This window comes from Varroa destructor, unplaced genomic scaffold (genome assembly GCF_002443255.2).
Source record: "Varroa destructor unplaced genomic scaffold, Vdes_3.0 BEIS01000002.1, whole genome shotgun sequence".
NCBI classification, from domain to species: domain Eukaryota; kingdom Metazoa; phylum Arthropoda; class Arachnida; order Mesostigmata; family Varroidae; genus Varroa; species Varroa destructor.
In genome coordinates, this window is record NW_019211455.1 from 35795344 (window position 1) to 35823201 (window position 27858).

The 27858-nt window shown below is 41.6% G+C and overlaps 1 protein-coding gene and 1 long non-coding RNA gene across 3 annotated transcripts in view; one reads left to right on the forward strand and one right to left on the reverse strand.

Moving 5' to 3' along the window:
- TfAP-2 (transcription factor AP-2) overlaps window positions 1–27858 on the forward strand; it is a 174794-nt gene that overhangs the window by 107066 nt on the left and 39870 nt on the right. The window contains exon 1 of one of the 2 annotated variants that reach the window (XM_022790330.2): window positions 5755–6657. The exons of the other annotated variant lie outside the window; for it this stretch is intronic. Within the exon in view, the coding sequence (XP_022646065.1) occupies window positions 6583–6657 (75 nt within the window). The 5' untranslated portion in view covers window positions 5755–6582. Of the gene's footprint in view, window positions 1–5754; window positions 6658–27858 lie in introns of those variants that run through there. 2 annotated transcript variants of the gene reach the window in all.
- LOC147757730 (uncharacterized) lies at window positions 96–24753 on the reverse strand. The gene is made up of 4 exons (XR_015320446.1): window positions 24462–24753; window positions 2858–3413; window positions 2628–2682; window positions 96–1819 (listed from the first exon to the last, which is right to left on the reverse strand). It is a non-coding gene; the product is annotated as an uncharacterized LOC147757730 (long non-coding RNA).

The window sequence follows — 27858 nt, forward strand, 5'->3', positions numbered from 1 at the left end:
GATATGCTAAGAAACACCGCTACACACGTGCAATACCCGACCATTTTTTCCCATAAGCACCAAAATGTATTTACATAATTTTCTTTCTCACGCTTTATTTCATCCGTTCTTGTAAATGAACTATTCATCGGTACATAATAAAGATGGAAAACTGAATACTTTCATTGCAGATCATCTACATTTTAAGACCAAAGTCTTTATTGTTTTTGTTGTTCTGTTGTTCTACACAAGCTCGCTGGCAGTCATTTTGTTATCTTATTGCACTTTCGCTCTGCCTCCGTCTCAGTAAATAGTTGTCCGAGCCTTTTTTACGTTACTGCGCTGTTCTGCCGCTTCGAGATTGTTGGCACGGTGTGCACGTATTTAATCTTTTGCACTTTTCTAAGTACGTACAGATAAAGGATTTATTTTATTATTACTTAAATGCGTATAACTGAGTGAAGATTGTGACGATTTCTCGAAACCGGTAAATATATGTCAAACTTCTTCCGTATGCCTAAAACTCACACTCTGTACTGCAATACAATTGTAGTTTCTGCAACGCTGCCGAGCAATACGTGCTAAGGCTCTTACGATAAGGTTTGCGTCCGTGTCGTTTTGTAATAGCAGAGCAAATGTTTGCAATATCCCAGCGATCCATCTATGAGTAGGCTTTGTCCTAAATCACCCTCATAATGATTACAGAATGTACTGCGCGCCATCGTCCTACAGTTACATTAGTTATAAGACAGAATAGATACACTTGAACTTTAGTAAGAAACGCTTAAAAACTACGAAGTTACTTCTATATTTCCTCTTCTGCCCTAAAATTCCAATAACGGATGAAGTGTCCTGGATAGATTTGCTTAGTCTGAATGGGAGTCAGTAGCTAAAACGGCATATTATATGTCCTCTAGAGGAAGTCGAAAGGTTAAATTTTATAATCCCGCCGCGAGGCGGGCCTCCGGCGACAACAGTAACTTGCATCACATGATGTTTTGCTTTGCGCAGTTCTACCAAGTGTTTCATCTATTAACTCTGTAGTTTTTGTTTATCTCTAACAAAACTTCATGCCGTTATCTTATCACTTTGGCATTTAGCTAAATACGTAAACAAGTTGTCCATGTAGCGTACATATAGCAATCATAATATAGTATGATTCATTATAACAATACAAACGAATAACACTTTGGTGCAGTTAACGTTGAGTGCACCATGGGTGTTTATGTAAGCCAGGGGAAATGCCAGGGGCTAGCGCCTCCAGTGATAAATGTCCAAGGATGTGGAAAAATGCTTTAAGTGCTTTCAAACGCACGACTTTACCACAGAAGAAAAACGTTCAGCTTTTTTTAATACGAAATTATCCCGTTTAAACTATGTATCCATATATATATACGCTAAAGCACATAGCGTGTAATGGAATATCTAGCAGCATTTGGACATAGACTTATTTGGCTCCAATTGCCGAGTCTACATAAGAGTATTTATATACCTGATAATAAGGGTGATCCCTTATGCTACCGTCGTAATCTGAAGAAATAGATCCGTGCCAAATCTAGGTAAAAGAGACGCTTACTAAACTTCTTGTTTGATCGCCATTCCTGCTTTTTTGTGCTAATACAATAAAACGGCACTCTTTTAGAATTAAAAGAAAAAGTAGATACCTTAGCAGTATCTAGTATTTCCTAACAAACAAATGCCCCATCTTCCAGGTTTTTTGGTCGGTGTCTTTTTTTTTTTCATAAAGTTGTTGCTGAGTTGTCGTTGGAGAGCTGAGACTTTAGGCTTTTGTACGCCGGTTATTTTTTGCACAATTAGAAGTTGTTCCTCAAGCTGGCAACTGAAACAATACAATTATCTAATGCTTTCAGTGGTGGTAATGATTACCCACCCGCGTTACGTGTAAGTAAACAAAACCGATCAATGGTAATATTAATACATTTTGAGCTTCCAATGCCTCGGAAAGCATCTAAAACGAACTCACTGTCTCGATGCACAGATAAAGGTATCTATAATTGATACAGCCTCTTTATGCATACATACAACCCATTTTCCTTAGACCTTAAGTCGAATGCGGCTGCGTCAGGATATCGGCGACACAAAGCTTGGTCGCCCATCGACGCCATCGGCGACGATCCCCATGTTCTTTCTGGCCGAGCCAAAAGCCAGTCTTTTATATTGGTTGCTCTATTAATCAATACAGCCAGCCAATCTTATATATGATAAGGCTTTCTACCGTTCAACTTTAACATTATCATTAGTTTAATTACCATAAGTAACTATGGGAACATTAAGATCGTATCTCCAACTGCCATTATAACCAATTTAGTTTACCGTCTACTAAAACTTCTTTCTATATACGTCTATGTGTATATATATTACATAAAAATACATACACAAAAAGAAACCACTATGCACTAAAATGTTTCATTGGAAATCTTGCCAGCTAAATTTTTCTAAAAACCTCCTGTGTGATGAGGAATACTGATGGTCTTAATATATTTTTCAATGGCTGAAATTCTAAATTCTGACAAATCGAATAAAATGAGTGAAAATACGTTTCCTGTTGATTGTTTCAATCAAGCTGGATCTGAATGATTAATACAAATGATAGGATAATACAAATATTTATCAAAAATATTACCTACCTTAAATTTCAGTTAAAGTGAATTAGGTTACGTTTAGGAGTTTCGTCAGAGGAACCTACATAAAAGGGACAAATACCTTGATATAAACAAAACTGTTGGACATTAGCTAGCTGTGCCATTATGGTCGCATATGTATGCTGCTAATGGTGGCACATTGCTAGCTGAGGACCATAGGCATAGTACACTTTTCAAGGATTACAGAATACCAAGACAAATCACTTACAACCTACCTGTCTTATCTTCACCGATCTCGTGATCGTCTGTATACGTAGTATTTCATGCCATTCCAGCCGTCTCTCTTTCTCGCCTTTTCTTCTCTTTCCAGCAAACCATAATGAATTGGCCCAGTTTTTATTTCAAGTAGCGCGAAACCGTAGAGGCAAGCGATCAGTCAGTCATCCGGTCTCAAAGAAGCCAGACTGAATAAAAGGACGACGCTTGTGCCCGTTGTTTCACGTGTCAAGATCAGAGAACTTGCATCCCCTGCTTTCCTCCTTTCTTTGTAGAAGTACGGAATGGTGCGTTTATATTCTTCTGTTGAATGAAATAATTACAAGTTGTGGAAGCAGCGATTGTCCTAATGAGCACTTCTTTGCTTCTCCTTGTGCTTCTTGTTTATGTCGTAGTAGTCGCGTAGAAAGGTTTAGAGCTAGTTACTTCTTATGCCCAGTTCATCCATCCAGCAATGTCACAACCATCGCCGCTGCGCCCGCCGTCAGACTTCTCAGCTGTCGTTATTATTGCTTTTGCTGATCCGACGATTGCGGTTCTAATGGCACTCATCGCCTGTATAGAGAAGACAGGGCGCTCGTTACTTTCCAAGTTTCTCGACAACGACTTGATCGAGCACGAACACCGCAAACACGATGCTGTGATTGGAACCGCTGCCATTGCTGCTGCTGCTGCAGATTAGTTAAGATACTGTCTAGCCATATAACAACGTTGCAATCAAGACCGCCAACAACAATGGCGACAATAATACACCTATCGACCACAGCATCCACCCATCCGCATAAATGCTTCGATTTGCCTTACAGATATTTTTAATTTTAATATTTTTTTGATACAGTAACGTCGAACTAATCTTTTGTTATTGCGAAAAATTCATATGTTTCCGTTAGATATTCGGACCGATACCCCGAGGTAGACATTAGCCTGCTATTTTTATAGTGGGTACTGTGACTTATCGCCATGATCTATATTGTCGCCGAATTGCATCAACGTTCTAGCAGATAAATAGTTGACTTCGAAGATTCAACGAGTTAATGTTGGTTTCAACAGTGTGCTTCGGATCATTCTACCGGTACGATCATGCTACCGCACTGACCAGCGATACTTCACTAAAAGTATCTAAATATATCACTAAATATAAATTTACAAAGAGTAACACTTTCATTTAGGAACGATCACCCCCAGAGTCCTAATTTACCTAACATATAGCAACGATCTTCGATAAGACCCCGTTCTTCAGTGTTGTAATTTACCATTTGTGTATATATTGTATATTGTAATTTAATTTTGCTTTTTACTAGATAAGTGCGATAAAACTACGAGGCGCTTTTTTGAAAATAGTCTTATACGGTCAGTACCATGGCTTGCGTCTAAGTCCGCCGTTGTATGACGGCCGAGCATTCACGTTCCAATTTGATGCTATTCGTTAGTTGTAAACGTTGAAGATTTTCAATAGTCCATCACTTATATATATCTATGTAGGTGGATCAGGATACGTGTATACCAAAAATCAACAATAATCGATGATTGTATCAACATTAAGAAAATATAGATGGAAACATTCGGACTACTGATGAACGGGACGCGGATGACGCTCGTTTGACCTCACTATGACATACCAAGCGATAACCTCTTCATTCAGTATTGCTCTTATAGAGTACTAAGGACGAGTCGCGTAAACACTCCTAAAAAATCGAATGCATCCTGCTTAATGGACATTTGACAAAAATCTATGATCGTATCGCCGAAGATGGCTGTTACTACGCCTGTCTTTCCGATGTGGCAAACCAGGGTAGTTGCTCTTCTCGCGCGAGTCTCAGTTTTCCGTGCAACGATGATACGTTTTCATCCTTTACGTTTACCAGCATTGCGTGTTACGGTATTTGAGCAAGGACTAAATAAGAAGAAGAAGAAGAAATCAAAGAGTGGTATTTATGTGAGTTGAAAGGTATAGAGCCTGAGGTACCAAATAGTCCGTGTCATGTCGGAAACGATGCGCCCCAAAAAAAAGCTTCGTTCTCTGCAACATCAAACCCAAAAAGAGGATGCTACAAACATAGAAAACTCAGAGCACGAAGCTGCTTCTTATATATATATATATATATATATATATATATGAGAACTTTACGTTGGTCCATTATCTAATATACGATAAAACTATTGAAACTCGTTCTCTAGTTTTAGTGGTTTGCGCATGTTTGATAGCAAGTAGCTCTGTACGCAGATGCCGAGGAATCTAAAGTCAGATCTGCCGAGACATAAAGGATAGACGATGTTAGAAAACGAATTCGATTAAAGACGTTTTAAATCTGAAGCTACGTTTTCCCATAGGAAAAAATAAAAAAGATCACCTACGACTTGCCTCAAATTGTAGGCTACTAGTTCGTTAGGATTCGACAGGCTCATCTAACTTGACCTGCGTAAGATCGGAACAGTTGTTTCCATGAGGTCCACGAAACAAGTTCAGTATAGCAAGTTTGTCATTGTATGTATATGTTTAAATGGCATGCAGCAAAGGTGATATCGACAGCGGAGTCTGGCGTCCGGGTTGTACGTATGAGTTATATTGAATACTGGTCGAATCGTGCCGCGCGGGATCTAAACCGACCTCATAGTCGAAGCAGCTTCGGAGGAAACAGGTCGACTTCGGTAACTGCACGAACGAAGCAGACTGACTGACAGTGTCTCTGCTGTGTTGTATTGTGCTGCGCTTGTCGAAACCCTGTGCTGGCGGTCCGAATCCCGATGCACTTTGGAGGCGGGACCAAACTATCAAGGAAAGGGAGTGACCGCGACCCTCTCCGAGCTACCGTTGGTCGCTCTTCGCATCTTGTGTTGCATGTTCGCATGGCTTCGATGATAGCGCAGATGAGAGCTCTTCACGAAATGCCGGAAAGATGACGAGTTTTATTGTAAGCGCCGTAGCATTGCGTGTTAACGGGGTAAATGGTAACCAACTCTGTTCAATTGAATAACCTGTTCGGTTTCATCGAGGCGGGAAATACTCAAGCTTCCACCGCGCAAACCTTAAACTTGTGCCATGCCATAACAAGGAGAAAAATAGAGGAGGCTTGTTAAGTTTTTAATTGTCGTTGTTTAACCCTTGACTGTGCATTCTAACCGCATAGTTCGAGCTGCATCTAGCCACCGAGTTCGTTACTAAATGAACAAAGAAGCTGGCTATAAGAGTATATAATACAACGAAGGTTATTTCTCTAACGCTTTCATCGCGGTGCAAAATTCGTTCGAAGCTTTGACGTGTTTAAACGTGGTTCTATGATTACTAGCCTGAGTTCATTATGGGAGGGTGTCTTAAACGGAGTTCCGTTTGTTTTGTTGTGCAGATCGTGTAGTGCTTACCTTTGGAGATAAATTATAACCGCAGTTAGTACATAAAGCGATCGAACAACCGATCCGATGGATACAACGTCTCAAGCGACGACGACAATTTGCTGTTGGCGAAGCAGCGTGACTCTGCGTGATCTTGTGTGCTTTCTGTTTTCTCCCTTATCCTGCTCTCTCTTCAGTCGGTGTTAAACAGATTCGTTCTCAGTGTGAATTACTGGTGTTGGTGTTCTTGTTGTTGCAAACCGGACGACAAAACACGGGACCAACGACGGCACTGTCTTTTGTTTCTGCGGCCCAGTGAATCGATCATTGGATCCTGTGTAGAAAAAGCACTCTTTCGCTTTTTGGGGTGATAACTCACCCCAACAGGGGTCCGATGATGAAAACCGGTGTGGATCTGGGAAACCTCCTCGACTCGGCAGGTTACCCAGACAAGCTGTCGCTAATGATGGTAAGCAAACCGTAAACACGTGTATATTTAGAAACGAATCCAATCGATGATCTGATACGAAGGGGCACTGATTGTAACGAACACATGCCATTGTCATTGTCGTACGCTTTTCCGCAATAGTGTTACTCATATCTATTACTGTAGATACGGGCAGGTCATCAATTGAATAGTACTAACTAGACGAACCATATGCCTTTGCCGTTTTGTCCTTGTTACGGTGCAGTGTCCACGTGTTTGCCTACTAAATTTAGGGACATGGTAGTCTAGTTTCGAATCCGGGCGTAGACACACTGTGTCACATGGCCAGCCAGCCGTCAAAGATTTAAGTATCAAACGTAAAACATACATTTAATGTCCTTGTCGTGATCGTAAGCATCGGTTACTAACGAACTGGTGGTCAAGGGATAAACTGATGCTTGTACGTAGATAACTTGGTACGTACTTTGCTCATTATAACACTGTAGCAATTAGATGATCAACTTGCCAACCTGTGGCCGCACCGTTGTCTAGCTCAATTGTTGGTCTGCCTGCTCATCGTATGGATGGAGTTTACAGCATTAACAGCGTAACGGTGATCGGCTTGGGTTCTACTCACGTTAGCGGCATCGATGAGACAAAAAATCGTTTCTAACCTTTATTGCTTGTTGGCTAGACAGTAGAAAAGGGGGGTATAAGTGCATTTGAAACTTAATGATATCAGCTACGTTCTGAGCGTTATACTTTCAATTAGAGAGCAAAGGTCATACAATGTCGTGCATATATATGTGAATCGCTGTTTTATATAGTACCATCATACAAGGTGTTCGTCTTGTTTTCCAATGTGTTTTACAGAGCTAGATATTGTTGTAGGGACTGTGGCTCAAGCATTCGAGCGGGTCAATTCACGAGCAAGTGGAATGATGCTCGTGGGGCTCGTGCTCGAACTTGCTTACGTTACACCCGAAATTCGTATTCCGTTAAATCAGCTATTATGAGTTAATGAACGCTGACTAAACATAGGACATACAAAATATGAAGCAAATAACCATACAATAGTTCGCTGAACAAGATCATAATGAGGCTCTTCCCAGTCTGACAAGCATTTTTGTATGAATGATTCTATGTAACTAAATGCCACGCCGAATAATATAACGGCTGGATACGAGTGACATATGGGTCCTCGCGAGTACAGGTAGTCGATTGATACGGAAAAGACAAAAAAATCTAAGGAAAAATCAGGTGATGGCGTTGATAATAGGGATAGAGGGGAGTAGCAGTCTATGTATAACTTGACGAGGTGTATGATCAGTAGAGTCTTCATACGCGATACATTACAACTGTAGATTATGATTAGACCAGTAATGGTTGCATACAAACCTGGAACTTCACGTCCCTACTTATCATTATTCTGTTAGCATAATAGTCCACTTCTTTTGTATGAACTTCTAAGAAACTGCCTACCGCATTATCTTGCTTAAAAACATAAAAAGCGCTACATATTTGTCGTGCAGTGGCGCTGTATTGAAGTGCTTCTTCAAAGAGCGACGTTACGTTAACGACTACCAGAGTACATCACAATAAATGTCTACAAACGATAGAGGCACGTTCGCGAAGTATTTAGGATTTACTTTCGTTCGGGCGAAGAAAGAGGAGCCTTGCTAGAGAAATACTTCCCGAGAAAGAACTTAGAATAGCTTCAGTATTGTGTAGCATTTGCTCACGATTGATGATGATTGCTGGCAGCAGATCCCTGGGCCGTTAGCCTAGCGGTTGAGAACAACCTATACAAAATGCAAGTATGTATTGTTGTTTTTGTAAGCTTACAATTGGTTAAATAGGCTCCAAATGCCGGGACCGGCAACACGATGAAGTTTGGTGCTAGACTCCTAAACGCCGCTGTTTGACGAGGAACGGTCACGAGACTGAACAATTGTCACTTGGCGGCGGATACTGTAAAGAAATAGCAACAACGACGATAACGATGATGCTGATGTTGACGCCTAAAAAGTCAGCTTCACGAGCCTGCCGCTAGGAAGCAGCAACTCCGACAATTTAGCTATGACCGACATTGTATCGGGCGACGCCAGCAAAATTTCTTGGACAGACCTTATCTGATATGAGGCAAGCGCTCTTCCTCAATAGGTGAACGACTCGACAAACGGATACGGCGAAAATTATCAACAATAACAACAGTAACAATAAAAACAAACAAAAATGGCTGATTTTGCGAAATACGATGAGCGAGATGACGGGCGGCATTGACATATGCCGCCGCTGCTGCTGCTGTTGCTACTGCTACCACAAGCCGAACTGTCATGACACCTCACTAACAATAACAGCAACTACAACACGCACGTACAAACTCCTAGACGCACACCTAGATACAAACGGATGGACAAATCGACACAACGACAAGTAAAACAGCGTCAACCCAATGATCATCTGGCACGAAAGGGGCCCGTCTGGTTGCAGGTCCCCTATCTCTATGTCATTGAATCTACACATTTACACACGCAAGCAACATACGAATTCACACGTAGTTATGTTCGATTCCGTCGGCTGTAAAATGACCGATGGACGACATTGCCATGAATAGGGAGCGCGAGAGACCGATCCTCGGACTGCTCTGGTTCAGTGAGACGACAACACACCAAGCCAAATTACGGCTCGTTGTTTTTTCTCAGTTTGTCATTTTTTTCAGGTCTTGATTTGGGTTGGTGCAAATTTGGGCTATTCTATAACACAGAAAAACCCTGCCACATCAGAAGAACACGCGCGAAAAGCTAACGTATTGGTAACACGGACGATTATTAGACCGGTAGACCACAACAACGTATTGTAAAAATATATCTGAATAAAAACATATTTATAAGAGTTAGTTGCTCGTATCTAAGTAATCGGACAACTTAAAGTGACATCCATGAATTGGGGGTTAGAATGTGTTCTGGTACAGGTCCTGCGGTGACACGTTAGCCTGCTAAGTTCTGAGACGCGCGAAGTGATTTAAGATCAAGACCGGGTGTAGACATGCTTCGTTTCAAGCCGCTTGGTTTTCATATTTTAAGACATTTAAAGTGGGATGGCCCTCTTAAGAAACTCATTTAATTTCTGTCTGTGGAATCGTCTGATACGGCTTACATCAATGTCTGAGAGTCTTTTAATAATAGCGATATAATTGGTATGAAATAAAAGGATTCCCAGTGCGTGACAAGCCTGCATAGTCTCTTACAAAGGCTCGTACTTCATGGTTGGACGCTGTGGTTACCGACATCGTTAACCGATCGTCGATGCCATGAGTTATTGTAGCACCTCAGTGTGGTTTATTGGTGCAGCTTTGGGGTGCCGTCACCCCAAGTTGGAAGTCAAGATAACTCGCTGTGATAACGTTTGTAGATGACATCAATGTCCCACCACCAACATGGTGAGAACCAGAGGCGTCACATTCAGCTACAACGATAGCAGCAAAAGCGCCGTTCGCAGCAGCTCATAGCGGCCATTGAATAGAATCATATTCTCTCATCCTTGCTTACATTATTGTATCATCGTGTACGACACCGCTAGTGAAGACGATGTGTTCTTACACCAGGCAAAGGCTTAACAAGTAAAAAAAATGACGCCCTTTTTGGGGTCACTCTTTCAAGCAGATTGCAAAAGCTAGGCAGTGGAGTCGGAACTATGAGCTACGGAACCGATAAACAACCGATTTTGCTCACGAAGCTTTAACTTCGAAAACATTATTTCGAAGTAATGTTGAGTAGTACTTAGCGTTCACTCTAGTTGGGCTAAATCTCTAACTGATTTCTGCATAGCAAGTAACTAATACGGTTTGCAAACAAAAGAAGAAGATCAAGCAGGCTGCTAATTCAATATCTATTTGCTATAAACATATGCTTAAAAAGCGTTCGACAACACGTACATTTTTTGTTCACGTAAAAAACTGATTCTGTTTTAGACGTATGCAGCCACGCTGTCGACTAATAGTTCAGTCAAAAATAGAAGGCTCCGCTCATTTAAGCAGTGCCTTAGCACTGTCTGAAACGTCTCTCTAATAGGCAAATCAGGTACAAAATAGGACATAGCGATTTCATAAATGATTTATACATTAGATGCTGGGCGAAAAGGATCTCCTAATGGACACCTGCGGAAGTTGATTATACGCGGTAAAACCTGGGCGCCTTTTTGCTTGGGAGTTATCGTACAATCCAGAAAATGATTGACATATTTTGAATATGATGCGTTAATTAGTATGAAAATTATTTAAGAATAGGAACACTCGTGTAGCTTTGACATAGCAACCTTTCCTTCAACTAAATCTGTGTATTGCAGTTTCTATCTGGACTATTTGATGCTCCGGGCAACAGGAATGGTTCCACTCAATTTAAGTGTAGGCTCAAGATATCCGTCTGTGCAGAGTGTCGTTGCCCGTCAGTATTTTTATGAATCCATCAGAGACCCTAAGAGAAAGAGAGAGGCAAACGGATTTGACCGAACGGGTTGTGTCTCCTGGACTTTGTGTAAAAGCTTTGCGTTAGACTGACGTCGTTCGTATACGTTCAGCCATTCACTACGTAATTGTCGTAAAAACAGCTACGCTAAAAAAACTCTAATTCTACAATGTCAGCCATCCATCTTTAATGGCAGACACCCAATTTTTTCCTATCAGTGAGTGATACGTCTTTAGCTTTTATGTGATTTGTTGTTATCTTATATCGTAGCGACGAGTTCGCCTTTTATGGGAGCTCGCTTTTGCTGGTGAGAAAAGCAAATCCTTATACCTATAATTATATATGAAGACGGTTTGTATGTACATACTTTAATTTTCTTTGCCTTTAATTCTTTCTTGGGGCCGCTAAAGGAAAGCGACGTCGATCCCAGTTTGAAAATGCGCTTTTATTTGAAGGTAGTACAATTGCCGTTTTTACGTTAAGTACCACGCCGTTTGTTGTATACGTTGTTTCCCCAATTACTGAATTCGCTCAAAACAGCTTTGCCGTCTCCTTTAACTTTCAGACCTGTCGTGCTTTTTGAAAAACTTTTAGGTAATTAAACGAAGAGTGGTTCACTCTGTTTGACTGTCCGAAGCGTTGTTCGCATCAATACTCTCTTTAATAAAGACTATCTAATAACAACAACATGAAAACTCTTGATTTGTCACAATCTTCGTATTATCGCTCTTTTCTACTAGACTAGGTTTGTACCGAAGAGCAGACACGTCCTATGAATGTGCCGTTGCTCTCACTGTTAACCAATAGCTCAGCTTTTCAAAAAGACAACTAGGGAACTCGGAGCACTTCTATGATATCTACGCGCACACATGCGAAGTACTGCGTTTAACTATGACCTACACTTTGGTGTCGTTTCGGAAATCCTAGAGATGTTTAATCCAGCTATCCGTCAAGCAACTATCTTACAATTAGGTGACTCAAGAAATGAAGGAACGTTCGTTTATCGTGGAGATTTATGATTCACAATCAATTTACCGCAAGTGGACAGACTGAGCGAATTTTAGCTTTATTTGTTCTCAATGCATGGCGTTACAAGCTTCGCTGACATAAAATTCGATCAAAACATCGGTGACTTCAACCTGAATGCCGCTACGCCGAGACATCTCTTTCTAGGTGCAGCGCGAGCGTTCTTCTTGTCAGCCTCGGACTCTCGGACGAATGGAGGTCGCCGTGGAAGCGAGAAACACTCTGATTTTTGAGCGTCTGACCGACCATTTGGCTCAGGAAGGTTGAACAGAATGTTTATAGAGAACACTGCATGTACAAATAAAAGCTGTTCACAATGTTATTCTAATAAATGAATTGTTATATCAATAATCATGCACGAGTTGAATGATGATGTACCAACTAAGCCTTTCTGAGGTCATTGCACTTCCTGTCTGTGACAGATGTAAGCCGTTTGAAAGCAGGTTCCTCCTATTCAATGATAACAATCCAATTGACAGTGAAACATATCTTTGACTAATGCTCAAAATACACTAAGCTATAGTTATTATATGTCCTTTGATTAGGATCTAAAATATGCCTGCCCTGGTGGACTCGCCAAAAATATACAGAGTGGTTTTTCCAACACAATCAAAGCACGTTTGAAAAGCTAACAAAATTGGCTGGACAAAGGTTTTGTCGTAAGGTGAAAAAAACTTAGGCCCGACATTGATGTCATGAGGAAGATTCGAAAGCAAGCCGTCCGGCCATAGGAAAACGGAAAGGAACAGTTCTGATGTTGCTTCTGCACATCTAGGTACGGTGGCCGCTCTTCGACACATACATACACAGAGCAATTTATCATTGGCCCTATCGATTTACTGTTATTGTTGTTTTTTCTGTTTGTCGCAAGAAATATATACATAAAGGATAATGTTAATGGCTTAATGTAAGCCCATCGACTCGATAAAGATCGATTAATTTTTAGCGAATAGGGTAAGTTTAGTGAAAATTGGATTACTGAGGAAACTGCACGACTAACAGCACCGGGGCAAATGGTCTACCGGGCAAAATTATGCTGCGTTCAACGAGCAGCAGACAGCACGTGGTGGCAAGTGAGATGAGCAGAAATGTCAAGTGCCAATTTGAAGATGATGACGATGATAGCAGCATAGCTGGACGTGAGTTATCAGTGCGCCCAACGCGGAGAAAAACAAAATCATATAACCATGTTTGTCTTTATCTTCCAATAAGCTTAATAATATTGGCGATATGTTATTGAAAGCAGCCCTTGTATGGGCATATGTCTACGTAAGTAATGAATCGTTCACCGGGCACTCTTCCTAAGCCCTCAGAAACTCTTGAGGCTTACTTTTCGCCAGCGTGAGGGCGCACTGTAAAGTTAATAATGTAAAATATTATTTTCGTAGAATAGATGTGATGATTCGGAAGGTTTCTCTGCCCTCTAAATGGCTAAATGACGCCATGTCTGACTGGAACACGCAGAACGCCCAAAGGCAGAAGCGGCACACACGTTATTGAGAGAGCTGATGGCCATTCGTCATATTATTAATTCAACGTTTTAGCGAGACTATATAAGATGCATAATAGTAACGACACATTTTCTTCACATGTACCAATCGTGCATCGTACTATCATAGTTCGAAGAGAGAACGATAAATGTAAGATGCATACACTTTTTATTGCGATCATTGTTGTTGCCGTTACTGAAGACATGATTATCATGTCGTAGTCTGTGATCAGCTGGCACTAAAAGTATCAGAACGGCCGAGGAAGGCAATGCATTTGGAAAGTAATGCCGTTTCTAATAAATGTTTGTTTGTGCGTAGCCGACTATGGGTTCAGTCGCTTTGTGTCCTACACAGTGTCTTTCTGATTCTGGTTGTCCATTGCCGTTCGACGACGGCCGGCCGTACCAGTGTACGTATCAAGTACGACTCTTGCAGTTACGACTACTGCAATTACCGCTTCTTTCTTCATCGTCATCAACAGCAGTATCTGCATCATCGTCACCATTATCGACATGTATCGATGGAGCTATAGCGGTTAGGCTACTTTGAGGCTCAACGCTGCGATGCAATGCTGAATACTATGTCAGCGCTATGTTGACGATTGTCGTCCGCGTTTTCAACTGAACGAGTAATATCGAGCCGCGACGCCAACACGGTGACGCTGAAGTCGACCAACAACGGTCGGGCCGCCGTCGTTACGGTGATTATACACACACTTGGATACAGATTACCATTACATTGCCCTGCGTGCGGAGTCGTGGCAGAGCGTCATAGCAGCAGCCGCCGCAACAGTAGTTAATGTGGATGCTGCCGCTGCTCCACCATCTGTCGGCCTTATATTCGGCTTCGGCAGAACTCGTCATTCCGTCTGCCAATTTAACATGACCGACCACCTCTTATTATACATCTACTCTATTCTAAACATACACACCACACGTATACGTCATCATTATCAACGGTACTACTTGCGGTAGCAGCAACGGCCGTTGAAGAATAACCGCTTACTTCGGTGTCGATAGTATTTGAGTGTGTTATTATGATTAATACCATTTTGCATACGACTTATCTTATTTTAACCAAAGGTGCTGGGGGTCCTACGGCAACGGCAGCCATTATTGTTCTCGATGATAATGTTGTTCGCTTAACAGCTCTGTGTTGTCGTCATTAAGACGGCCGTTTTGCTGGTGCCGTTACATGAAAACGCTGTGCGTGACGATGTCACAATTGGTGTGACGAAATGATAGGCTGGCCAGGCAAACGGGCAACAAGGCGTCGTGGTTACTTGATAAAATTAAGTGTACTAACACGTAATTGCAGTTCGCTTTTCGAATTGGTTTACAGAGACCAGCTTTACGTTACTCTGCCATAGTTAATCGGCCGCTTAATTGAACGAAATCGATTAGTCGTCGAGCAGGCCGATGTACTGATTATGCCGTTATGCGAAACTTTCCTCTTCTACGAGATCAGACGCGGTATACATTCAGATACTAGCCTTGTCCTAGTAGTAAAAACTGCTATCCTCACACATTTCTAGCCTACGTAATAAAAAGTTGTGCTACTTGAGCACTCGAGCTACTCTTGATGGCATTAGGCTGCAGGCCCGTGATTTTTTTTGGCAGAAAAACAGATAGCTGTACCGGAACCTGGCTCACACGAATGGCGAAATTCAATATGTGAGATGCCAAATTAGTGTTTTACGAAGACGTGCACGGGTGTGGACTTGAGTGCGGACAAGGGGCTTTCGATTTGACTGCAGAGCGGCTTTTACAGAGCTATCCACTGGTAAATTAGGCTTGCAATTCATCGAACCTTACAGTCACAGTGCGCTTCATTACATGCAGAGAGATAGGGAAACGTACGTGCTACTGTGAATGTTTGCGGATACGTGTTCGTGCGTTTCGTGTATAATTTCGATTCGCTAAAAAGTACGCCATTGATAATGTCTAAGTATCTATGTTAATCGCAGCACGCTGCTGCGATTCATCATATAGTCGCCGTGATGCCGATAGTAGGAGTCGGCACATTCTTGGCTGTGTTGTGGCCGTCGTACCAGCATCCATTTTACTAATATAGCTATCCATTATCCATTTATCTATATAATACTACTAGAGAGAAAAAAAACTGCGCTACTACAACTGCCACTGCCACCACGAGCCGCTGTAGCTGCTGCTGCAGAAGCTTCACCCTTTGCTTTATCGTCATTTCCTTTATTCGTGCTGCGGCCGTTCCTGCCGGCAGTCGAAAACTCTCGCCGAGCGCCACCGCTTGATCAAGCCGTTGGCGTCAATTTGCGTATTTAGGTGAATGCATAGCCCGAAGGCAACAAAAGATAAAGAGGGAGAGAATACAGCAGACAATAAGAACAAGCGGATCTTGCCGAAGGCGGTGCCAACAGCAGCGGCAGCAATGATCTAGTCATACGGTAGGGCGATCTGCTGCTGTTACCAATAGCTGCGCCACAGCAGCAGCAGCAGCAGCAGCATTAACTGTAGTCATACGACCGCTGTTGTTGCTGCAGTCGCATGAGGGCTAGCAGGTTTACGGCTTCGTTGGGGGCTTCGGCGGTGACAGTGACAGTTCCGCTGTCGTTTGGTCCATCATCGACGTTCGAGCGGCTATTGGGTACGCCGAACGTAAGTAACGACGTGTCTTTACGTCGTTCTTATTGGGCACTTGCGTCGCCACGTCTACTGCTGTGTACGATCGTACGCTCCTTGATGAAATCTACGATCATCGACTAACGATAATGTTAATTAAAACTACAACAACAACGACGACGACGACCGCTGGCATTACCATTGAAACCGTTGCTGTTGCTGCTATATGTTACTCACCCAGGGACTATTCGCTCGAGCGGTTCCTGCCCATATAGGTTTTCTGTGCTGATCTCGTTGCTGACGGCAGCGACGACGGCTAGCGTCATCGCCCCAAATATACGACCGTAAACGATGCTGAAGTGACGTTGAAGACTCGTTTTCGTTGCGTTTTTTTTTGTTACCTTCCCTTACCTTGGCGCTTTCTGAGACCTCTTTAGGAATAACGTGAAAGCCTTTTGAATGTTATGTATTTAATTTCAACCTGTTATCCGATTCCGCCAGATGGGCTATCAATGCACAGCGTCACCGTGCATTTCTCTGTTAAATGATTTTTCGACCACCGCTCTTGGTTCGTCCCCTAGGATATTATTAACGCTTAAATGACAATCATCGGCACCATTTCCAGCTGGAGTACAATGAATGCAGAAGCATTCATTGACGTTTCCACAAGGCGCGGGAGAAGGGTGGCTGACGAAGGACAGGTAGATAATTGCTACAACCATTGTGAACAAGTCCATGCTAGCCACAGCCGTAATTGGAAGAGGTTATGTCGAATTCGTCTTTCGTCCCGTCCGGGATTTTGGCTCCGATCTTCCCTTGTCCTTTTCGTTCCAACAGCAGCAACACAATTCAACCTGTCTGAAAAACTTTTTACGAAAAATATCGCATTTGCTATCGGCTACATAATTACAGCTACCTTCATTCCTAACAATAACGGTCCCAGCGGATGAAGACACTTCTGCATTCTATCCGTTACCCCTGCATTGGTCTGTATTTACACGTACAGAAAGCAAATTTACTTAGAGCGCTAACCAGATGTTCATCTACTCAAGTGATAAATGACTGCGGGATTAGATGACCCCGACCGCCGAGCACCAGTTTACTAGGGAGAAATCTAGTTTTTGTAGAGCATACGCTTTATGACAGCATTGATTCAGTCATTTACTAACCGGGCTATGATCGTGAACAAGCTGTTTGTAGTAAATTGTTCGACTGAATAAATTTTTTTAACGATTAGACCAGTGATAATTTTCCTGCTCGTTCATCAGATTCGAGGCAGATGACTTTTGAAGGTTGAAACCAAGAAGCGACACGTCGCTGATTTAATTCCCGCTAAGCAAGACTAATGTGGTGCTGAGCTTTTTCCTATAAGCTTATCGTACGATATTTCTAGGATCAGCTGCACCTTTAAATACTGTGTACAAAAGAAAGAACAACGATATGAAATGCCACAGGCTTTAAATGTCTGTGGCCTTTAGGGGCCTTTATGGTAAACCTGGAATCCAAACCTATAGCTTTCGCTTCCGGTAGACCGTGCTCCATCACTACGGCAAAGCAAAAGACCATACATTGTAATCCTAGCATTTTACAAAAGCTTCACATAAAATGGCATTTCTACGTTAACTTGCATGCTTCATTTTCATTAGGTTTCATTGACTGCTTCGTTGATTGAAACTGCTGTTTGCTAATTTGCCTGTACACGCATCACATTTTTTTATTCAAACATATTGTGCAGTGCATTACATTTGTATGTCAGTCATTTACGTCGACGTCAAGTCGTTAAAACATTGGAACTCGCGCTAGGCGCATTAAGGCTCATACTAGTAAGTGGCTGGAGTGGGGGGAGTCGTCGGGGGGTCGCAATGCAAACAGCAACACTGATGTCGACGGTCACAGCAGTGATATCATACATCATTTAAGTGAAAGTGTTGCAGCTTTCGATGTCGCTGCCGTCGCCGTCATCTGCGAGGCGCATAATTTGTAACAATTCACTCCGCCTCCTAGGCCGCTTCCCCGCCCACTCCCCCCGTAACAATGGCTGATTCCTTTTCGTTTCCAAGTCGTCAAGGCATGCACGGCGAGAACGCACGCACGCACGCACACACACACACGCGCGCCTGTCACTTTAACATTCATAGGAGCACACGCACACTCACACACAATAGGGTAAGAGTATTTGCTTTTCATTCATGTCTATGTATGATAGATATACATAGATGGATAGATATTGGCCGCTCTGGCTTCTGGTTCATTGCAGTCGATTGTTTCTCAGTTGAAAGTTCGTCCCCACGGGTCTAGTCGTTGCACTTCGGCTTATGACCGTTTCTGACAATGGCGTAGCAGACATATTCTGCCAACCAGGCGGTGCCAACTGGTCGCGTCTGCCAGTCACTTTTGCGTTGCTACTGGTGAAGCGGCATAAAAAGCAATACGTTCATTTATACATTTATTCAGTCAGTCACTAGTTCTTTCATTCACTCACACATAGTATAGGCGTGATGTGTGTGTGTGTGTGTGTGTGTGTGAGAGTGTGTGTGAGCGTGTGTGTCTCTGTGTGCGTATATACTTCTCTCACATTCAGTCCTTCTCATCGCCTATTTTGAAGTTCCGCCCACTTCGGTGGCGTGGGAGTTTTCGGTCGATTGCGCAGACGAGCTAACGCTACAGCAGTTGCCATCATCTCACTACCGTTGCATCGAGCGCTACTAGTACTACGACTATTAAATAACATTATTATTATTAGTGGTGACTCTGGATGATGTCGCTGTGTTCATTATTGTTGTTCTCTTTCTCGTCCGCCGCCTGCTATTTTTTTCATTCACTGCTTATTAATGAACCGAAGAAATATCGTTTTTTTCGGTGACGTGCCTCGGTGCATAGAGTATTATATGTATTGCATTCATCATTTACGTATGACGTAAGTGTGTGTCACGCGTAGTGTGAAAGCTAACTACTGAGCGGCTGCTGATAGCTTCCGTTAGACCGTATAAGATACTTTCACTTTTTAATAATTTTATGACGATCACCAGCAGTAACGTCAACACAGAAGAGATACGAACGATTGTAACAGCTTGACTACCCCCAACGCGGACGTGTAGGCTACGACTGAACATCCTCATAAGGTGGATAAACAAGCATTTTATTGTACAGGCTGTTTGACAAATATAGCTTAACACAACATATTCAAGTTCTAAATACTACATTAAGTTAATCATATTACGCTTCTAATTAGAAAGAGTACTATAGATATAACTTGTTACCTATAAATGTGCGACCTATCAACGCCAATACTCTTGCAATCGACAGTGCACCGATATTTTGAGTGTTTTTTAACGGGCAGGAAGTCTTTGCTCAAATACGACTAGGTAGCCCCTTGATATTATAAATTAAAATAAATTATACATAAGAAAATATGTGACATATTGAAGTTTTCCAACTTGTACAAAAACGTTAGTTTTTCAAGCGTTAAGTTGTCATAAAAGTTGACCGTTTTTCTACCTAGATAGCTTTAAAATCACATATATCGGGGAATAAGGGTCGCGTCGGTTCCGCGCTGGTGTCATGCACTATACGCGATAAAAAAAAAACAAGATCAAGGAGCAACCTCTTCAGATCCATAAACTCAGCTGTTTGTGATCGATATGCGAAGGCCTAAAAGGGTGATTCTGTCGTTTTCGTTCTTAAGATTTCGATGTAAAAATGCTTATCGTAGTGGTTGACCGATTACGGAAAAAGTTGATGAAATTGTTGCGAAAGTTGAGCAAGACCGATGCGTGAATAGTTATAATACCACCAAGGAACTAAATATTCATCGCCAAACAGACTTAAACCATTTGAGGAAAGCTCGTCATTCGGATTCCGTACAAATTGAAGCAAAATAATCTACTCGACCGTATTTCCATCTGAAACCTCTACCGAAACCCAGCCGTTTCTAGAGCTTTTTGATCATAGGTGATAAAAAGTAGATCACATATGATGACAATATGCAAATAAAAGGAAGTGCTCCGCAATATATGGACAAGCCCAGATTGAAGCGAAAGCTATATGCTTAGTAGAGCTGTCTTTGTATCGTGAATTTTGACGCGCTGCCAACTAACAAAACAATCGTTTCGGACCCTTAACGTGAACAACTAGCGAAAGCCATTGATCAATATCGACCGGAACTAGTGAATAGACCGGGCGTCGTCCTCCTCCACTGTGTCTTTAGCTATTCGGAAGAAGTCGAGATAACTTAAATAAGGATTTTTAATATATCTGCCATATAGCCCAATTGCAGTCTGTTTTGCTCTCTACGGAACGCTCTTAATGACGTAATTTAGTTTCAACCACGAGAGGCAAAGATCATTTGCTACAGTTGTCTGCCCCGAAACCAGAGACGTTTGATAGTGATGGGGTATGGTGTTACCGGAAAAATGTCAGAAGGTAATAATAGATGAAAATGACCCATATTTAATACAGAAGTACTACTTTAAAATAAATAGATATTTACCTTGAGTTTAGTTAAAAAAAACAGTAATAATCAACAATTTCCCTAAAATCAAACGTATCCACTCTAGCGTCCCTTTTTTTTTCACTTCTTTGTTCTGCTTTTCTCTTTTGGGAGCTCGGACGTGTCTGTATGGCATTCTATCAGAGAGTTGTTCCTTAGATTATTCTTCACTTGATTTTCTTAGACATGCATGAATTGCTCACCTTTCGTAACCAGTGAGGTGATCAGACAACTGGCCCGACTCAGATACTCACTCGACAATCGAAATTATATTTGGGAAGAATTGTATTTACGTAATTCATTGAAAAGAAGACTTCAAGCTAAAATTATTGTTACTGCGGTTGTTCTATGCGTAATCAAACTATTGTTATTTTGTTTTACTCTAACTGAGTGAGATATGTTTCATTGGCCGTGTTCTTATTTATTCGCACTCGGGCCATTCTAACATCACGTATGTATATATACATTTGCAAAAGGGTAAACGAGAGCCGTCCTGCAACACTCGTATTACCGTGTGCAAACTAATAGAAGATATAACAGTACATCCTTCGGTTTCATTGATAAAGCTACGAAAGATGGAGCAGTGTTGGAAGGAAGTTGAAAGAGATCGAAACGATCTGAAGAGTGTGTCGCATGGTGGCCAAAATGGTGACAATGTTTTGTTTGTATCATAATAGCAATTAAGCGATTTTCATGTCTGAGCATATGGTGTTGACTTCGATGCGCGAACTTATAAGGATAATGTAATATAGTGGCTGAGATAGCTTATGAGGCAGCGGTCGAATATAAAACGGACGACAATAGTCCTTAATCCGTTGAGGTTAAATCAGTGTTTATAAGTGTCTCTAGTACTATTCAGTCGTACAGGAGGATGCTATTTTGATTTCAGCGTGCCTTCATTGCCGTTAGCGCTCATTGTACTCAGTTATGAAGGTAGATTTACTGCTAGGAGTATTTCGCAGAAAAGATCCAGCCATTATGGTCGTTGGTAATCTCGCATATGGAGTTATTGCCACGGGCATATCAGTATGTGACTTCAAGACCATTCTATCAAATATACGCCTATATAGGCGTAATGGGATTAATTCATCTTCGAGAAAATATTCATTGAAATCGTTCGTGTTGTTAGCCCATATAGCCCCACGATTCCGTGCGAAGCAGTCAGTCATTCGACAAGCCTTACGGAAAAATACTTTTCTGTCTAGAAAGGGCTATGATTATCGCGAGAAAAGACAACTCTTCAGAATAATTGTTAGTCAGGCTAAAAATTATAATTTGTTTACCACAAAGTTCTGTTGCGCGATGTGAAACCGGGTTTTGAATAGCCCAGATACTAGCATATCTACAAGTTGCATTCAGTCCGAGAAGTGTACAATGTACAAATATACGCGCCGTTCCATAAAGCCAACTTTATCGTACTAAAACCTGTATAATTCTCGCGGTTATTTGTTGTTCTGGCGTAAAGAAACATTCGGACTCATAATTGCGATGTTTGTCATATAACTTTCCGAACGATGCACTATTCAAGGGGGTCGTCAGAAGTTCTTTAAAAGGTAACCACATACAACACGTTGTTCACAACAACGAAACGTTCAATAACGGGTGCGAAAAAACAATGCCTTGAACACATATACGCGCAATAACTATGCTAAGTTGTTTTCTGAGGCTACTTAGTTCTTTGAATTTGCCTACAAAAATAGTATCGCTGGCATCCGGCTTATAATGTAAGCCTTTTCATATAATGCAGTGGCCATAAAGCCCTTTCTCACTTTGGCCCCCAACAAGGTCATGTAATATAACTCAATGTAATAACTTTCATCGAATGGAACTTGCTTTCAAGGTGCGTTTAAAGATGTAACTTTGGAACATGTGAAACTGTAGTAGAGAAGCTTGTCTTGCTTCCTTATCGTAGCACAAAAATTCGATGGAATACAAAAAGTACTTGTTTGTTTTCTTGAATTTTGATTGAACAAAACAATTCGATATACCACGAATTTGCTTATACTTTTGACCCTTGTACATTTCGAAAACCTTAAAAATGAACGTTTCTTTGCTAGAAAAAAAACATAGCTCTGTCCTAGATAGCCTTCTTCTTCTTCTTTACCTACCTAGTGTCATATTGTTTCTATACTGCGGTTATTTTTCGTCGACCTCGAGTCGAGTTGTGGTCTATCTCTGCGTCTCATAGTACTGCGACACCTCTATTCTTCTTCTCCTTCTTCTTAGCAAGGTCGTCTTTTTAGAAACAAGGACGTACTGAGCGATTCACAATGCTACTGAAGTGTTAGCGTAAAATTACTCCAAAAAGCTGTATCTCTATCTTTAGATAAACCTTTTAGCAAAGGCGATCTACAAAACTCTGGTATGCACGTCAGAAAACCCTCTTTCGTACTGAGAGAGAGCCTTTTCGAACGTACTAGCTTGTCTTGCGAAACTGCTAACGGCGTGCCATCAAGTTCCTACTGTGCAGTTCACGGCATATTTTGCTGCCCGTCGCGATAATTCATGCAGCCGTACTAACCAGCCGTGCGCTTACGAGTCGCAGTACGACGTTGATGATGTAGATGGCGATAAACTGCGGCAGTCTTCCATCTCCATCAGGTAAAATCGAATTAACTTCAAATGTCATCATGCTTCTAACGTTGAATGTCCTTACTTCTTAAGAAGTCAGTAATAGTAAAAGTTGAATAAAGGAAAAGAGGCTTTTGAGCGTACCGTTTCGATACTTCCAGTGATCTACATATAAACAGCTTGCAGAGCTTCAGTTTGGCCTAAGTACAGCCTAAAGCATTACAAGGACGAACAAAAATAAAAAGGTTCATGGCGCCTATCATAACATACTAACCTAATGATTTTCTTGTAAATAAGAAATCCTATTCTTTGGTTATTAATACTACTGTTTCACAAAAACAAACTGACGTGGGAGTTCTCCCCGTCAACAAAATCAAACCCCAGTATCTACTAAACGGAAATATAAACGGCCTAGGAGTAGTTTGTGCTAAGAGGGTGATGTTTCTGACATGGCAAACTATCCTTCCAGCGTCACATTTTCTATTATTTAAATAATGCTATTAATCGTACGATATCATTGCACTTACATAATTTCAGGTTTACATTTTGAGTTATGCAGTAATCGGATTATTTGTAGAGATCCGTAATTTTTTTTAAACGATGTATACGGAGCAGTACTGTGTCACCTATGTAGGATACTTGGAACTCATGTGGTTTCAGTGCAGAGGAGCATGGGTTCCTATAGGTTACTATTATTACTAGTTGTTAAAGATTGTCTACTCCGCTATTTTTTTAGTATGTGCCTTGACACTAATCGTTTGTGCTGATACTCTACTGTTACAGGCATACTTGTGACATCCTAAGACGTCAACTTTGCACGTTTTCAACACATCAGTCACAATGCTAACGGCCAATTATGTTAATGCCGAAGATAAGTGGTACCCGTAAAATAAAATTATTACTATATTATATCACGTTCCTAAAGTTCTGCTCGAATTCATTTCACACGTCTCCATTGATATTGATTTCTAGTTTGAGTCAATAAGTAGATGAGGGTCGAGGGGAAGGAAGCAAGTCATCTTTGTATTTTTTGCTCTGTGGCGCCATTTTGTTCTTCTCTTTATCTCGACTAGGTTGTCTCCTCTTGAAACTCGTTCGTTAGCCTAATGCTGCATTTTGTGCCTTTGGTTTGCACGGCATTAGGCAAGGCTATTAACGAAAACCATAATATCTCATATCATATTATCAAACATCTCTGACTTCTCACCTTTTTAGTCGATGGAATGATGTTGGTGTCTGTTGATGATGGCAACGACCGAGCTTATCGGGTTGGTATTTTACAGATTTCAATCAGATAATCGGTAGAATGAAATCTACAATCACAGATTGGTCCACTAGGGTCTACAATTTATAGTTACTTTTACTCAATGGGTGTCTTAATAAGGTGGGATGAAACATGTTGACCAGCAGATGATCGATGGAGCTAGGTAGCGTCGTAACATTCCACATGCGACAAGTCGGGATCTACGAGAAGCTCGCGCGTTATTTAAATCGTTTGAACTTACTTACCCGTATTAAAGATTAGCGCTAACAAAATCTGGTCGAGAGTTGTAGGATTGTGGCGCCGCTCGTCCGATGAGGCTGTGTAAGCGTCGTCTGTTCTGTCTAGCATAGGAGACGGGCATTTGGTACATTCGAGTCATTATTATATATAAAAAAAATTCGCTCGCCGCAACAGGCCATTTGTTGTCATTGTACATGGCGTGTCCTTCTATTTTCCTTTGTGTATATTTATTTCTCATGGCTGATTTTAGTTCTAAAGAATGAGCGGTTGCGCAGTACAATATAGGCCTCCTGTGCTGACGAAGACTGACGCACATGAGTATACCGATTCTGATTGAGTATGAGCTGCAAACTGGGTGGCATGACACACTTCTCTATGTTTGGCAATTTTTTCCAATCAATTAAATGTGCTGGCGGAAATGTTTTGTAAATTTCGACGTAAATAGTTTGTATTAGGAAGAAACAACGACACTTTACGTCACACTCGCCTTTAATAACCAGTTTTCAGTTAAAGAGCGAACCAGTAAAAAGAAACAGTGTATAGCAAAATGGGTACTTCTGCACACAAATAAGTAAATTATCACATACGCGCTGAACGATACCAAGCTAGCAATTCAGTAGAATTGTTGCATGTACATCAGCGCTATCGCCTGACGCGTGGTCAACATTTCCCATATCGTTTTACCGTATCAATTTCTTCCTTCTCCTGCATGAGTTATCTTCGCTTCCTCAGTTTACTGCTGGATCTCTCTGGACATTAATCGAACGTCTAGTTCAATTCTACAGCTAGAGCAGCGGGCTAACTGTCCGCGTCTTCAGGTAGATACAGATAGAGCCTCGGTCATCTGACAATGTGGTATTGTAGAAGAGGATCGAATTGATCCGCTAGCGTTACCTAGGTAACCGTCATCCCTGACTGCCACTGCTAGCGCTGTTGTCCGCTTGTTGTTATTGTTGAAGTAGAAGAACAATCTATTTGAACGAGTGTCACAACATAATTATGACTAAAAAATACCCCGTTACTAATGCTTAGCCATATTTCAGTTGTATGCGCTTGGATGTCGCGTCCCGCTAAATGTGCAGAGCACAAGAAATATCCAGGCGCCTGAATGTACTGTTGTAATCATTCCGCTGTTTTTAACCGACGTGGCCATTAACGGTGTACCCCACCAACGGCAAAAGAAAATGAGCTCAGCAATCCAGCGGTTGCCCAACAACTACTATGAATTATAATTCCGTCTTGAATGACACAAGCGGATAGAAAGACTTAATCAGGCGTTGTTACACGCAAAACGCAGACAGTGACTAATTTACTTCGTATAGGCGAAGCTTGCGTTTATAGAACCGTTATTTATAGCTGAATTCCGATCAAGCATCGACGGTAGTGTCAAGCTATTGGGCTTTTTCGTCTTTCTCATCTTCTCTCGAGTTACTCTTTATTTGATTGGTCAGTCCGTACATCGTTTCAGGCTCGATTGATTTATGTCAGCAAGCGGCATTTTTGTCGTCAGTTGCTGCCATGACAGACAGCAGACGTCATGGTAGACGACAGTCCCAGTGCCAGATATTCGAACGAGCCCTTTGTGTCCTTCGCCATTTTTTTGGTATATTCGTGCGCAACCCTTTAGGTAGTGCTAAATAGGCTTGTTCAAGCAACACCTCGCCGTAAGCTGCAAAAACGTACTAGTCAATCAGGCCATTCACTGTGAAACTGCGCAGAACATGGAGCGCATCCCAATGGCCTTTGTAGCAGATTGCGTTACTTTATAAAAATTGCGCTTTATAGCCATACATTGCTTACTGTATGTTTTACATCAAGCAATATGTCAATAAAAAGTCGTCGCTATTTAGACGATCGTTAATCAGCCAGTTAAGATGGTGCGATAGGCTGCCTTACGTATCACCTTCGAACTGTTTATTTCCTTAACTGAATCTTTGCTTTGAAATAAAATAATAGATGAATCGGATTTTACCAGAAACAACAATGAAGGGCCCTTAGAAAGTTCGCATCCGCTTGCCGTTCAGCCATTATATCGAATGCTGGCAGAGGCCGGCGGCAAAACATGCAGACAACACAAACGGCGATGATCATTCACTAGTATAGCAACAATAATCATTAATACAAAACAATAACAGTGAACAATTGTTTATCACGTAAGATACACAGATCACAAATACAAGCCATATTAAACGCTTTAAACTTCGGTTACTCAACAGCAACGATCTACAACGGCCCCCGACGTACACAATGCCTGGCGGAAACATTCGATCACAGCTCCAGACCATCGGAACCACACTTAACGTCCGAAATTTTTTACTCATCTTGTTGCAGACCGTGGCCCGTGCAATGTAAAAGCTCATTTTAGCCTTTAAGACATATGTGAAATGTATACGAAAACGTATACGATTGGCTTCGTGTGTGATGCGGATAGCCATCTTGTATGATTTAGTAGTAGAGGGAAAAGTCGAAGCATCGGTCGATTGGAAAAATGACATACAGAAGGATGATGCGTGCGAAGTACGTCTGCACGCCTCTGTACGCCGTTCGTACTTGCTTGTTCGCTCTTGCGATACATATCTTGATCAGATAAAGTCGCTGTTCCTATTCGGTCTCATACATGATTTCTGTCTCTTTGGTACAATTCAGCGTTCATCTTTTCTTTGCCTATTAGATTATCGTATACTTTTTTTCTTTCGGTCTCATTCATTTTTACTGACTCTAGATGGACACTTTTTAATTGTGGCAGGACTGTGAGCCAAAAGCCTTGTGGGGTTATCTACACTGACTTGGCTTGTCATATTCTTGAGATTTTTCTTTTATTTAACAAGCTTGAGAAACCGACACTAATAACCGGACATGGCTGCTGACTAAAAATTACCGGTTAAATCGTCTAGCTTTGAACATTGGCCACTTTAACGGTAACGTATAGACAAATTGCCTATTAGTTACGGCAAGTCGGTTATCATTTGTCCCACGTGAATGGGTTAAGTGTTGCACATTGATGACGATACATTAGAGAAAATAGATCGGAAAACTACTAAATAATATTAAATTTGTCTTAAATCTCAAGATACAGTTGGAGCCATGCTCATGTTCGCGG